The following is a 16,363-nucleotide window of genomic DNA, read 5'->3' as shown; positions in this document are numbered from 1 at the left end:
CCGAACAGGTTTATACCAACATAACATAAATAAATGGACTGAGGAATTTGAAAGGAATGCGGTCCATTCAACCATATATTTGATGTTACGTATGACGTGTTTGAGTATCTGTGTGTTTGTTTGTTTGTTTGTATGGATGTCATGTTTCAATCGTAGGTGTGTACGTGACGATCCAGATATTCCTCTGATTAGTTTTCATAACTAATTAGACTACGTCCTCTACCCATATTTGTCGATGAGGGCATAACGACCTTGATCAATTTATCTTTCGCAATTAGAAGTCATTCAGTCGAATGGACAGCTAGCTCTGCTCAAATTCAGACACGAGGGCTGAGGATGACAAGAGTTTATGTTCACTAGTGATTACGATGCCCTTGGGGGATATTGCTAGTGGCGACGGAAAACAATACCTGGATCAGTTTGTCGCGCGAATTTTAAAAGGTTCCTTTGACATATAACAGTTTGGCAGATATTGCACCAGTGAGACACAGACTACTACATGAGGTATTGTTCTTCGAGGTGAAAATTTCATGGTCTAATTAGACATATTCGCAAGAGAACCTATGTGAATATTAATGGTATTGCTGTCATCTTACTAGAACGACAGCGTTTATTTTCACAATTTATTAAAGTGATAGAGGGCGTACAGATGGCTTAATAAAATTTGTGCATCATAGATTATGTGTAATATTAATCCAATAGTCCATGAGTATATTGTAGATATTGTTTGATATACCATCATAAAGATTTGACGAAATACGTGCGTACATTGATGAATTCGTTATAATAGTGACTCACTCCCTATCGTCAATGGGTGTGTTAAAATGCAGTCTATGTCCAAACGACCTTTATTGAATATAATAACATTAAATATATGATGAAATAGTATCGTTTGATAAAGTCTGACTTAAATCAGAAAGATATCGAATTCTAAAGTCGCTAAAAATTTTCATTTAAAAAAACATTACGAGTCACGATCATATTGCTCAGACAAGATTTGGTGACGCTTGATTTTAATTCATTTTCCAATGTTTACTTGAACAGACGAAGTTACATTTCGTTCCAAGTGATGTGGGTTCACTGAAGATGAGGACTCTGCACTCAGAAACTGATGATGCTGAATGAGATACTTTCCCGATTCTTTAACCCTTTGAAGACTAGTCCCCGGTATACTCGGGCAGATGTCTATGAGAAATGCGTGTTGTAGCAAAATCAGCCCGTCATCAACAACCTTACATCGGCTTCCAAGACCTACCTTCGTCGCTGCCGAAAGAGAAGTTTTCGTCCGCATCGACGTCCAGACGGACAACGTGTCTACCCCCTTCGTCGGCCTGAAGAGGGTGTCCGACCATTCTCCCCTCGTTGTCGAACGGCATGGAGTCCATGTGGTATCCCGAGTAGAACCGGATGTCGATATCGGCAGGCGACTTCCGCTTGACCTCCCGGAAGTTCAGTGTGGTGACGTCACTCCAGAGTTGAAAGGCGCGCTCGATCGCAGATCGGAATTTGGTCTTCCTGGCGCCAGACGGAAACTTGAATATTCTGTGTGATTTCAGCAAATCAGAAATAAATATTAACAGGTGAGAACGAGCTTAACCAACAAGATAAGGAAGAGAAAAAGTGAGAAAGTATATTTTCCATCGTTGTATGCCAAAACGACCCCTTATAAAGAGCCCGCTCTCAAATATCTAATCCGCGTTAACCAACCTGCTTTTTGACGTCACGTTTTCCTATGTTGACATTAAATTGTTGCCACTGCGTTCATTTCCATCTGACGTCAAACATAAGGCCAGGATTTGAAACAAGTCATGACCGTGAACTCTATACAAAATGCTTGCGACTTTGTCATATAATATGACAAATTCTTTCTCCCTACAAGACCGGACACTCGTGTCAAGAAAACACCTAAGATGGCACAAGGGAAATCATGGTTCCAGGTTTTACAGTGCGTCGCGTCCAGGGGTAACCCCAATTTTCACCAGAGCTCATCGGAAAGAATCTCATGTCATGACGATGTTCATCATATCGCAGGCAGAAATCTAAATCCCATCGTTTGTAATAAAGGGCGGATGTTTACAGTGTTATACAGAAATTACATGACAGGGTAAACCACTAGGCCCGAAGGCACGCCCCAATGTAGATTAAGTTTTTCATCATCTTGTTATAGACGGGTGTCTTTTGTCAGGTTTATCAATTCCACTGACAAGTCCTCAGGGGTTGTGACCAAAAGGATGTGGAGATATCAGAGCGGTGTGTTTTTCCTCAAAGTCCAGCTATCTTCTGGGGTTAGTGACCTTATTCCGGTATAAATCTTCCTTCTAGTTACGTGACGATGAATAGGAAGTATCAACACTCCGACAAGATGATGTTGCATCAGTAGGTCAAATGACCTTGACAATAACATACGTAAAACGTACCCATGCTATCAAAATGTCGACGGAAGGACAGCATTCAACACTCTTGTCCTGACAACCAGAATGTAATAACACTCCTAATTTCCTTCGCACTATCAAATTAAGTGTAAATTGTATAAATGAACTGTTCAGTCAATGAGAGCATCTATATGATTCTGACTCATCTATTTTCCAATCCAAGATCATCACAACGACTCTATAATACCACATATTTTTTACCCACCAGACAGTGAAAACAACAAAACTGTTTTCTTGTAATCGGGTGCTCTGTATACACCATCATGTATTTCTGTTCACATGGCAGACTCGAGAATCGACAAACAAATTCAAAACTTATGTGACAATGTGCCATTTCGACTTAGTTCACTTTTCTTTCGGATGAATGACCTGGACTGAAGATTACTCCTTCCTTAAAACCAAGATTTCCCCTCAAAAATTTGTACAATAGAAACGAAACGAAAAGAACAGACACCGAACAACCAACCTGTGACGAAAACTAGTGAAGCGTACAGAGAATTATTCTAAAATAGCATCTTACTATGGATCACTGTTTTCTCAGCGTCCTCACAGCAACCACTATTTGCAGCAAATAGGTAGAAAGATTAGCACCTTTCACTGAAAATGGACAGATTATCTAAGAATAGCTGTTTAAAACAGCCAAGTTAAGGAGCTACAATGGTCTTTTCACAAATAAGTCAAGTGGATAATCTCACTCAATCGGGACTTTCGATTTTCTTGGATAATTCCGTGATGAGAGTAAATGGACCATTTCCGCTCCAAAGCTAGAGAGATCGAGAAAAAGCATGGAGTTTGAGAGACTTGTACATAATTGATACCCCTCTTTAAGTCAACGTATATCTATTACATTGCTAGAATTACTGTAAAAAAAATTGACTATCACCAAAAGATTATTATTGGAGTCATTAGGAGCAAGATAGCGAAGCTCGAAAGATGATAATTAAATCATTTTGAGTCTGAATTGGGATAGTACTAGCAGTGATATAATACTATAGACCTACTTTACTGGCTAAGAGAAGAAAAAAAAAATATGTCTTCCACATCTTCCCACCAAGATCAAGGTGTGTGCCACATTTCATAAGCTTTGGTCAAAAAACTGAGGAAGTAGTTAAATCCCCAAGATCTTTCCTTGATCTTCTGCCATTAATATGCCGTTACCATGGCAACGTACTTTCGGGTACTGTCAAAAAATGGGTCTTGCACATCTACAACCAAAGGCACACATCTGTACCAAGTTTCGTGGAAATTGGGCAAAAACTGAGGAAGTAGTTTGCAACACAAAATTTTCCATCATTTTGGCTCATAATATGTGAGCTGTTACCATGGCAACATACTTTTTGTCACTGTCAAGAAATGTGTCATGCTGACCTATATCCTAAGACAAACATTCAATATGAATTCCATGAGAATTGGAAGAACACTGATGAAGCAGTTTTGCCATGAAGCATTTTGCCCTATATTTTACCAATAACATGCCGTTACCATGGCAACGCACTTTTTGCCACTGCGGAAATATGTGTCTTGCACATTAACATATTCAAATGAACATCTGTACCTAATTTCATAAAAATTGATCAAAAACTGTGGGAGGAGTTCGCGACGTAAGATTTGCACCCATTTTTGCCCATAATATGCCGTTACCATGGCAACGTACTTTTGGGTACTGTCAAAAAAATACGTCTTGCACATCTACAACCCAAGGCACACATCTGTGCCAAGTTTTATGTGAATCGGTTGAAAACTGAGGAAGTAGTTCGCGACGCAAGATTTGCAACGGACCGACCGCCCGACCGACCGCCCGACCGACCGCCCGACCGACCGCCCGACCGACCGCCCGACCGCCCGACCGTCCGCTGATTCCTATATACCCCCTTCAAACTTCGTTCGGTATAAAAAAAAAGGAGTTAAAGGAAGAGAAGAAGGAGAAGAAGGAAGAAAAGGAGAAGAAGAATGAAGAAGAAGAAGAGATAATGAAGAGAGGAGAAAGAAAACGACAAGTTGGAAGAGACTCGAATCCTTGCAGTGAACGCTGTATGAATCATGATCAAAATCACTCATCACGGATAGTTCCATTGATTAAATGACTTCTGGCTGACTCTCGTGTCGCAATGTCGAGATGGATAGACATGTTCTCGTCACGTGACTCTGAAGGTCTACCACCTGACAGTTGTTAGAGGGAGAACGTCAATGTGCGGGAAGACCACAAAAATTCGTCGTAATAACATGTGCCATAGGTACCTGCTAACGAAATTAAGATGCCCATGGATGCCAAATTTTAGGTTAGCGATGATTGGTGACATAGGCCAGCGAGGATTGGTTATATTATATCACTTCAGTACGTGAACTGTCCACTATATAAAACCGTGCTTGCATCCATGCATACGCTTTAATCTTGTTTCTAATCCATGATGACAGTGGATGAAATTACATGGGGGTGGGGGCGATATACAGAGCGGCGATTTCTCTCTTATAGGCTTCCGGTTTGAAGAACAGCTTTAAGAGTCTCGACATGAAGGTATGCATCCGCTAAACATTCTAATCTTCAGTGTCTGGCACTAACCACAAATAAGACACGACATTCCACACGATTCTGATATTCATCCTATAAATCCGCCCTGCACTCTATCCGCACCCTGCCTCACCTCTTACCATGAGATGCTCGGAAGATGGGGTTAATCTATGACCTTCGTGTGGGCGTCATGGACCCAAGGTGCTGCAAAGTATAATGTCCACAATCAAGGCGAAATTCGAAAGATATTATTTGGCGTGAGTTATGGCAATTATGTTTGCTTTGGCCGTGCGCAGGTCAGATTATTTCAGCAGAGCTTCTGTTACAATAAAGAGAGCTACAGTCATTGAGTTGTAAATTCTGGTATTAAGACTAGCATTTTCTCGCAGTCTTCTTCAATTTCGTGATAAAGTGGAATTCAAGTTTGAAAGACATCCGTGAAGCACAGCTAAAAGGAATCTCTCATCTTCCGAATGAGTGGGGGAGAAACAAAAACAGAAACCATTATGGGATTTCCCCTCATTTTTATCTTCCTAGTACTCTGATTAGTTAGGTAGGAGGACTCTACGTGTTTTCCTGGGTCATATCATATAGATCTTGCTAATTCCTTCTTTCATCCCAGTTGGTCCTTTCTCTTTTCAAGATATCCCCATCTCATTGAAAGTAGGGTGTATGTCCTCAGGAAACAAAAATAAAAACACACACTTAATAAGCAATAATTGTAATATTGTATTCGCATTAAGGTAAGTTACGATCACGAAGGAATACTTTGAAATCAACCAATTTATAACTATATCAAGAGGGCAGTCTTCTTTATTGCCTTCATTTTTCTTGTAAACTGGATTACTGCACGATGATTGTCTGAAATTAAGAGAAAGCTATTCCTTGTCAGTCCTTGAAGTAGCGAAGGTCGTTGGCCGAGCGGAGACGAACTTGTCACAGCCGGGAAAGTTTGGCGGTAAGCATAAGGCAGGGTTCTGTTGGGGTGGGGGCGGACAGACTGCTGTCTATCTGGACATTATGCAGAGCAATGAAGTATTCAAAACGTACTAGTAAAAAGAAAGTTAAAAGCTGGCCCTCTCTGCCACATAATTAACAGCATTGATTAAGGTTTTTAATTCCCTTGACACCCACACAGGTAATTCAATAGACATGGGATTAGAAGACAACCAGCGGACCTATAGTTGTTACCTAGAAACAGACTAATCATTCCTCTCTGTATAGTATGTCTTTTATGACAGGTGTATATACCAGGAACAGTTTAATTCCTGCATCTAAAACTGGTTTCCCAACAAGGTCTGATTTCTGATGTGTGACTATCTGTGTACCAATGAGTGTGCTCGCCGTTCTGCGGATTGGTGGGGGCAAAACTTTGAAGAAGCTCCATAGACACTGACTCATGTCATTTCTGGCTGCTTACCAATGATCTATTATACTTCAGTGCATCACATTTTGACGGATCTAATCATGCATACTGTACAGGTGGACAGCTGTGGTCTAGTGGTTTTCACGCTCGGCTGATGAAGGCTGTTACCAGCCTGGTCCTCGGTTCGAGCCGTAGCATGATTGCGTGATCATAGCCGAGACACTATCTGCACCACTGCTATCTTGCCATGCGTATCTATCGGTACCTACGGAAGTGTGAAAATCTTGTAAAAGTATGGTGACCTAGTCCTCGCAATAATCCACCCCCTTGAGTAAAGATGTTGCACATTAGCAGTACAATTTTGGTCCATTTACGGTAAACTCCATATCTCACTAAAACATACAATCTTATTTCTTTTTTGTGTCATTTTCTTTATCTCACATTTCATGCTTTATAGTCACTTATAGACGAATTTCGAAAATTCGGCCGATATTGTTAATGACGCTCGTTGTTATAAAATAAAGCTCACGTCTTGAAACTTTCTAGATACAATAACTAAAAGAAAACGCCAATCATCAGTTCTTATAGGTATAACGGGCAATGACCCGGCGAATCGCCTTCTTGGGAGTCCGGTTTCCATGGATACCGTCTTGAAGATAAGACTGTGCATTATAATCAGGTCTGTCTGGTAGGTCTGAAGTAAACGTCATCGAACAATGACAAGACAATGACAGACGAAGCATCTGAGTGTCTTCTCCGCCGAAATGTTTATTTGTTGTTTCTTTTATCGAGGCTATTCCCCTTTGAAGAACTGGGAGGACTCCTGTTGGGCGATTTACGGCTTAGGGTCAGTTGCAATGATTCAGAAAGTGCTTTCCATTGATGTTCTTAGACAACACATTTCGTTATTTTCAAAAGCCGAGACTATGAAGAATGGGCGGTCCTTGGCCAACGATGTTTGGCTTCAGAAGACAGTTGTTTCTCACTGACTCACCGCAACCCGTGCATCAGTCTAATAAGTACGTCCATATTCCTGTATAACAGGAAGGGGCAACCCATAACATTTCTCTTGCATAGTGTGTACCGGTATATTACTGCTTTCATGTACATGTATTTTCTTTTTAAGCACAAAGCTAACACACTAAGTGCTTTGCATTTGTTTCGAGGCTTAATTGATCTGATTCAGTTGTGTAGCTCGGTCACGGTACATGGTGAAGGATTTTCTTTAGGCATTGTTGAATGAAGATAAGTTGTATCATTCATTTGTTATCATGAAGAGAAACTCTGAAGGCATTTTCGTTCGCTTGCCAAAAACGCAACTTACAATCGTTCGGTCTTGTACCCTCGCTCTTTTCAGTTTACCCAGTTTGAATGACGTAATATAGGATTTGGCGTAAAAGCACGAACATGAGCCAAATCTAATGACTCGTTACAGACCACAAAGTTTATCTTGCCTTATCTAAGTTTGCCTTGTTTATTACCATGTATGGTAGACTCTCCGCTAGCACGGTGATAGGTGATCTGTACCGAATTCTCTCTGAAATAAATTGGTCCTAATAAGGTCCTATCAACTCAACAATTTTGACCAGCGTATACTGACCGCCGTCCTCATGAACAATCCTATCAGAACACATTGCAAAGACCGACGACTGAGAACATCGATTGAATTCCCTATTTGGACCTAAAGTCATTCCAGAAACAATTGCTTACATGTTTAATTATCGATCACTTAGCCAGAGTTTCAAACAATAGGCAACGTTCAGAAAATACTTTCCAAGCAGTGGTAAATGTATCGGTAAAAACCCAGCTGGTTACATCAGCCCGTTGAGACGATTTCTTGTAGAAACTCCTGGTCGAAGTCTTTGCCCCCCCCCCCCCGCACTCCCTGTCAATGGTTGGTATCTTTCCACAAACCTCATGCGCTACATCACCATCAGCATTGATCAGTATGCTGCTGTTCTAGCAGATGCGCCTCGGGAAAAGTGCAGAACCCAACCTACATCTTCGACAAAAAGAAAGTTTGGCATGTTTTGGATGTGGCTTTGTAATGTGAAGTCGAGGCGTCAGGGGGTAGTCCCACCCTTCCAAAACTATAAAACAAATAATCACCCATCGTCACACCTTTGGAGACGCGCGCGTAGACACTTTCCGATTCCAGTGCCATAGTGCCAAGTGTAGTAAGGTATATTTTGTTACAAGATCAGTCATTTTGTAACGAAATGAACATTTCGTCGACGAAATGACTGATTTCGAAAAGAAATACTAAGTACTGTATACCATGCGACACGTGGTGCCTCAGACAGGACCATTTGCTTTGGTGAGGTCGGTCTCCAACAATCTGCACAGTTGGTTGTATCTCCGTCTATGAAATCCTCCGAACTTTTGGCTGGTTTCCCCACGGCGGATGTTACGACAATTCAGGTTTGATAAAAATCGTAAGCATGAGCAACACACCTGCGATTGATGCGTAGCGGCAGCACTTACACCCCGACACTCACGACCCGCTATAATGCTGGTAACGAAGTGTCATTAGCTCACTAAATACAACAGTCGTGTCGCTGATTGATATTTTAGTGACAACCTGCTTGCTCATGTTCAACAGAGAAAACCGCAGTGATTACCACATGGAGTCAACTAATTGACCAACAAATTGGCCGTCCGCCCAAGTTTTGACCACAATTAAATGTGAACGGCAAGCATATTGTGTATGGAGAACAAATACAACCAACTTCGGAATAGAGAAGCGATCGCCATATCGAGTGCGTAATAGAAATGAAATCATATTGCGCAAAAATGGAACCGCCCACGTGCGTACTGCTCAAGCCATTAGTGGTCTGTTGTTCTAACTAGGGCAGTAAAACATTTACACGCATTCCTGACGTAATATTACGTATTACTCAGTGGTGTATAGAGGTACATAACTTGAAAAGCTGTTTCATTGAAAACATATATAGAGAAACACCCTGACAATTTCCCCATATACGAATTCGACAATAAACTCTTTACATGTTTTTTTGGTTACCTTCATTTGAAGACAACTTTTAACACTGAACGTAACGCTTTAACATTATTTCAAACAGTGACTATTCAATTCAGTGCGATTCAAGTTTATTTATTCGACATGCTGAAAAAGTATAAAAGACACACAAATACACGGACATAACACATTGCACATTACGTTTACATTGGAAACAAGAGAATGGTGCAAAAATATGTACTTAGCATGTGTGAAAATTAGACTAAACTGATGCATTCCAATAACGCACTTATTCACGTGATCTTGGCAATATGCACATGTGAATATGGCTTGAAAAGAATTAAAAACGTTTGAATTGGGAGTGGCATGGGTCGGGCATAACGTATCTCGATGGACACCAACCCTAGCTGACATCAACTCACTTGTAAGTCAGGTCCGTCTTGTTCCACCTGGGACCGTAGTGTGTCGTCTCGGCGCCGCCCACCTCGTTGGTCATGCGACTCACAGGGTCCTTCAGTCCACATCGTGGCGTCCTCACCGTGTCCAGAGTCTTCTTGTTGACCACGCCCGTTGGGGAGATGTCCATAAAGGCTTGGAGGTCAGCCACGGCGGTCTGGACGGCCAGGGTACTCGGGGCCTTGCCAGGACTGACCGATAAGTAGCCATACTTGGCCAGGTACTCCTGCCAAATTGGGAAGACAGATATGAAGTAAGTGACTACAGTGACAATAATAATGCCAGTAGATTTTACAGGGATCACACTGACATCAACACTCCTGCTAACAATGATGACAATGATAAATAACGATGACGATGATAATAATCACGCTATTACTATTGTAATAATGATAATGTGTGCATGTTTGTCATGATATGACGTCACAGTCATGGGAACAGAGTCAGCAACTATGCAAAAGTTTATTGCCCAAATTAAATCGTTATCGAAATGATGAGTTCATAGTTTGGATGTTATAAAACCAGGTCGTAGGATTTATAGTTTTTATGTACCCTCCTGTAATCATTATCATTAAGATAATTAATTATTGATAGTATTTTTGGTTTGTCATTTGTAGATTGGTCGACTGTTGATTAGTAAGTAGTTTGTTATGGGGGTTGGATGCTCAATACAATTGATGACTTGGGTTGCAGAATGATTGTCAGTTGCGACATTGTTGGTTGAAACAAACAAGCTGTATAGACCCATTTGACTTGCAATGAATTATGACTAGTTTGCAACTTGGCCGTTAAGGAAGACAAAATACCACAGGACAGATGGCTTGATGTCTCCTTCGAAGGATTCGGCGATGAGAACTTAGTGCCTTGTCTAAGGGCAGCAATAGGGGAATCGAACCAAGAACCTTATAATTGAGATACCGTGGTGCTATCCACTGAGCAACAACAACTTTTTGTCTCCATTCCTCTTCAATACTCAGTGCTAGCATATCTCAGCATTGATGTAGCTATGAACCATGGGTAACGATTGAATGGTGTCTTAACAATAATGATAAACCCTGAGCAAACTTTGAAGGATGTAGTGTGCTCTACTAACGTATATCGGCAGGATACTACTGATTAAGCAGCAAATTCTCCTCAACACAGGCTGGGGCAAACGAGTTCTATGAAGAATTATTCATCACTCACATCGGTGACAGCTCATACATGAATAGTTCAGACGAGCCAGACACGACCTCCACATCACCCCCCCCCCCCAAAAAAAAAAAAGGGAGAGAGAGAGAGAGAAAGAGTCGTTGAACGAGGACACGACAACCACACGTCAGCGTGAGTAAGGATTCGAAGTTGGCGGTCGTCATTTTGTGAGGATGAGATGGTTCTCGGTTCTCGAACGTAGAGGGCCCATCAATTTTGCAATGACGTTTTTGTCTGATGTTCGGTAACATTCAATTTGCGATCACAATGTGACTTTCACGTGATAAACTCGTTACCTTTCTAGCCGAGGGGAATGGAATCACATTCGAGCAAAGCGAAATCCAATAAATGTGCTTCAGCAAAATATTGGGGCTTGCGTTTCCAAAATGAAATGCCACTTTCAACCGGAAATTGATGAAGACAGCGAGGATTCACCAAAACAGAAACTAAAACAACATAGTCTTAAGGAGTGAGAGGTTTCAGAAGACTCCTCTCACAACATATAATACATTCGAATATAAACCATGATAAAGCAGCAGCATAGTAAAACCTAATCAAAGTACTGCAAGGTAAACAAGAACAAGCTTAAAGCACCCAACGCACCAGTGATGAAAAGATCAAAGTACATCAAGTGGGATAGCATCCCATTTATCATCAATCTATTTCATATACACGCCTTCTCGTTACAGCCATTTTGCTGGTTTACTTATTTAATCCTGACCATTAGCTAATTATAATTGCCGAGATGATATTGTGACGAGAAGTATGGCAATATCGATAAGGATAACGAAAAGGTTGATGAAAATGATTACGTCGACTTTATCGGATTCTATCGCCAGTGAATATGATGATCCGTTGGTACCAACTGGTAACAGATAACGGATCTGCCTTCATTTCCGCCTGCGTGGGGGTTGGTCAATTCGAAATCGATTTACGCGATTACGTGTCCGGGTGTGTGGATACTTTCACGTTTATTTTGGTCTTTATCAAAGAAATGAATTTATCACAGGAAACAACCAGCATTAGTTTAACAATGATGCAATGATCCTTGATAATATATCTTGAACTTCTATCCGAAATTGCGTAAATTTTTAAAGGAACTGTGATGGAAAGAAATAAAAAGTACAGCGAACCACGCAATTTGTGTTTCTGTCAATCAACGTTCTGTTAAAGTACAAGCGACCTTCCTCCGCGTGTTAGGCGAATTAGCGCGTTGATTAGAATGAGAGTAATTCCATTTGTGCAGCGGCAATGACTTTCAATAAATCAATCTGTTGTACAATACGAAAGGGAACCAATGCTGGTCCTCTTCGTTAGACATTACTGATGGTCGTCATACTATACAGGTGAGACAGCGAGAAAGTTGTTGACGTTGTTTCGAAATGGTAGATGTGAAAGCGATAATATTGTTTGCATTGTTGTATCGTCTGCGTCATCTCCTGTTGAAAAGGCGGTTACAATCGTGGGGCAGGAAAAAGACGACATTGATAAGTGATAGTGTCCGTTTCTAACATGTTTAATGAATTAACGCATCGCAAGAGGAAGCGGAGACATGTTGTGTGAGCTCATTCCACATTGGCACATCAGCCTTTCCCTCCAATAAAATAAGTTCACTCTACATATTTTTTTTTTGTGTGTGTGGGTAAATGTACAAGCATTGATGTGACGTCATAATAAAAACTCACAGCACTAGTTGTCGACATGACGCACATGTTATACACAACACGTGCTTCATGATATGCAATGGATGCCCTGATCATGTGACCTGCTCTCATAGATGCAAATACCTCAGTTGTGAGTTAACACAGCGTATATAGGGTGCAGATCGAGTATACTTCTTGACAATAAACTTATAGAATTGTGATTTGTTTAATGCTGTAGTTTTTGTAGATTCAAAGTTGAAAGTCTGCTTTTAGATAATGTAATTGGAATATCTCATTCCGACAGAAGACCTCTCTCAACTATGGATAACATCAGGTTAAAAAACCCGAAAACAAAAACAACTATGGCAACATAGGCTTATGTGATTCATATTACAACGCTCGGTTAATAAATTGGTAATGAAACAAATGCAAATGAATTATTGTAGAGCCTTTCCTACCTTGGAAAGCATTAATTAATTAGAAGAACGGATACAACAGGGAAGGGAAAAGAAAACAGCCAAAGTACAATCACGGTAAAATGATATCAGATATACACTTCCCACTGCCACGCGTCTTCAGCGATATAACATTCTATCACAGTAACAGCACTGACTCGTGTACCAATACGGTACTGTTCAGAGCACATAACATATCTACTTGATTGTACCCTCATGAAATAAGGTTGATCTACAAAGAAATGCAGAGTTAGTCAACGAGGAAGCGCCATTCATTCTAAAACATTCCTAAAAGTCCTTTAAACTACTGTTTATACGGCTCTACAGGGAGGTGGAACTCGAGGCTGGGGCGCCACTTCGAGGGGCCTTCTAGCAAGTCAGGGGGTGAGGAGAAGGGTGTGCTGCTGGAATTTTGAGGTGGTTTTAGCGGTTAATCTGAGCCGAATTCCCGGACCGCACCGCAGCTGAAGATGGCCTACCTACCTCCCATGTGATGATTGTTCGGACAAATTGCATTAGGAGCGTGGGTAGTTAATAAACTCGTCCCCTCAACTCAGGACATTGAGAAACATGGGCAGGTATAAGAGTGTTCAAACGGTCCGGCTGTTCCAACAGGTGCAAGGCAAGAAAAGTGCTGATACACCTTGGATGTTTGGCGCCATAGTAGTCACGTGGTCTAGATTTTTATCCAATCACAGCCGTCCATTTAGAATGACTTACATTCAGACATAAGAGTCATTCTGTGACCGACACATTGCTTCCACCCCTCTCTCTCTTTCTGCATATTTATTATACATATATTATCTTTCTCTGTCTCTAGTTTTTAGTTTGGATGATAAAAATATACCTTTGTCGTTGGAGTAACATTTCCTTACACCCATCGAGGCATCTATAGTATTTTTTTTTTGTGGGGGGGGGGTTCGGTGTTGACAATCTTCTTCCTGCAATTGTAATAAATTTACATTTTGTCAAGAGGTAAACGATTATCTTTCTTTGGAGCCCTCGTTTATTCGTCGTTTGTTCCTGTCGCAGCAACTTAAACAACATCTTAGTCGCTAAAGTTTTAACCGATCCTTATATTGGCAACTTTTTGTTTGGACAAGATGCCGTTTTTATCTCTCAAAATTTGAAACTTCCTGAGAGTCCTGTCTGATTCTGTGCAAATCATTCAGTCTATCCAAGGAGGTAGCTGATAGGCGAGCCTATGTATAGCATCTCCTTGATTTAACCAGGTTCATCAAATCATTTTCTAATGAATAATATGCATTGACATTCAGAGTTGTCAAAATCTAATGATGACATAAAGATTATTTCTGTGGCAACACTCAACCAAGACTTAATCGCTTAACTTAAACATGAGCGATATAACAATCTCATATAAGCACTTTTGTGTTGGAGTATATCAGCTACGAAAACGGTGGTCACTGTTGGCTCTCCTGATCGGAGAGCGGTTCACCTGTCGATCTGGTTTTGGCGCCTTTTTCTCTCGGCTGATTCGTCATGATTGTGGCTTTCTTCTGGCAGTATCACAGGGGAGCACCAAACTTTACTCGACTTTACAAAGATGAAGTGTATAATGACTGACCTTAACATGTACTCCCATGGATCCAATGTAATCAAACAGGTGACTTGGCATACTAAATGCAGGCTAGGTTTTGATATGCCATCATCATACACCGAGAGTCATTTCATTATTTCGCAGTTTCAACCACGTAGCATTAATGCTGACACCTTCCCAAATCTCATGTGTTGTCATCATGGTTGAAGACACGGATGAACTTCCTATGTGTGCAATGACTGATCAGTGTCATAATATTAGAATTGGTCTCATGAATCCCCGCATAAATCGCAATGAGAGTCAATTAACAACGCGCAAAATGATGCTCACACAACTTCACCTGTTTTCAAGGTTGTTAACGTTTACATACACAGTCGCTTCTGATTTTGCGGAGCACGTACAACTTTATTTTACTGTGCATGCGCTCTTATACGCATCCGTGCGTTTTCTGATTTACAAATTATAATTCAACAATACAAAAGTATATTGTAATGCAAGGATCATGCCACTAAACGTTGACTCTCATAAAAAAGGGTACTGACTGTGACGCCTCTCAAGTAAACTTTCTATTGTTGATTGTTATGATGTCAACAAACGATCCTTGCTCAAAACTTGTAATGTATGAGGCCGTATAGTTTCGAGCTCGTTTTATTATTGTTTATGTTCATACGACAAACGTTAATAGACAAATGCGCGGAGTTCACCTTGTCTATTTAAGCTGCAGTAATCCACTCGAGAGACGTGGCAAGGCTCTCACCTGTTCGCACGATGTCTAGCTTTATCTGGACTGACAAGATTTCTACGGTGTAAATTAGCAGGAAGAGAACTGCAGCTACTAATCTTGAGACCAGGGACAGATGAGGCGCCTGTGGTGCAGCTTGATGCTCTGATGGTGGAACGAAGCCAATTCAATTTGCATGCTATATGTTTTGTGTTGTACGATTATTGGCATTCACCACTGTATTGATGGGTAGACAAAAACACACACACATACGCATACAAACATACATACATACATACATACATACATCTGTCTTTATGATAACCCTTCGCACACTCACACACACACACACAAACACACACAAAAATCTCTCCCTCCCCTCTCTCTCTCGAAATATATATATATATATATATATATATATATATATATATACATATAAAGTATATGTGTGTGTATATATATATATATATATATAATTATATACTGTATATATTAATTTATTATAAATTATGAGAAATGTTAAGATTAATTTAAATTGAAAATTGAATGTATATATTATACATATATGTATATATCAATTATGAAATTGATTGACCTACGTACTTTTTTCATCTATCTATAAATAGATATGATATCGATATAAATATTATAAGCTAATAAGACATCCAGTGGTAATTGAGATCCAGTGGATTGACAGTAGATCACCGAAGTAAAAAAAAAAAAAACTTAAGACTCAGCATAGTGAACAGAAAGACTTTGCGGCCAATAAACATGACTCTACTTGACACCGAACGACTAAAAATTAGAAGATGTTTGCTGTTATCATAAGGAGTGACGTTGAAAAAGAAATGCTGCATGCATGTAAGTGGGAAACGGGTCCACTTGATGAAACTTTTCATGTTGTCACACGGAAATTCGGGTGATGTTCGTTATTCCGAAGGTTCGATATTCCGAAGGTTCGTTATTCCGAAGGTTCGCTAATCCGAAACACGCAAATTCCCTATACCTAGAGGTTCGTTAATCCGAAAATGAAAAAGGTTTCGTTAATCCGAACA

General features: G+C 40.4%; 1 protein-coding gene across 1 annotated transcript in view; it reads right to left on the bottom strand.

The window, feature by feature from the left end:
* The window catches only part of LOC140227372 (stromelysin-1-like), a 36,063-nt gene that overhangs the window by 6,983 nt on the left and 12,717 nt on the right, over window positions 1-16,363 (bottom strand). Inside the window, exons 2-3 of the mRNA XM_072307784.1 lie at window positions 9,707-9,966; window positions 1,256-1,542 (exon numbers count right to left, since the gene is read on the bottom strand). Of these exons, the coding sequence (XP_072163885.1) occupies window positions 1,256-1,542; window positions 9,707-9,966 (547 nt within the window). The remainder of the gene's footprint in view (window positions 1-1,255; window positions 1,543-9,706; window positions 9,967-16,363) is intronic.

Source organism: Diadema setosum, chromosome 4 (assembly GCF_964275005.1).
Source record: "Diadema setosum chromosome 4, eeDiaSeto1, whole genome shotgun sequence".
Lineage (NCBI taxonomy): Eukaryota > Metazoa > Echinodermata > Echinoidea > Diadematoida > Diadematidae > Diadema > Diadema setosum.
Note: the sequence above shows the minus strand (reverse complement) of the source record. Positions and strands in the feature narration are given on the sequence as shown.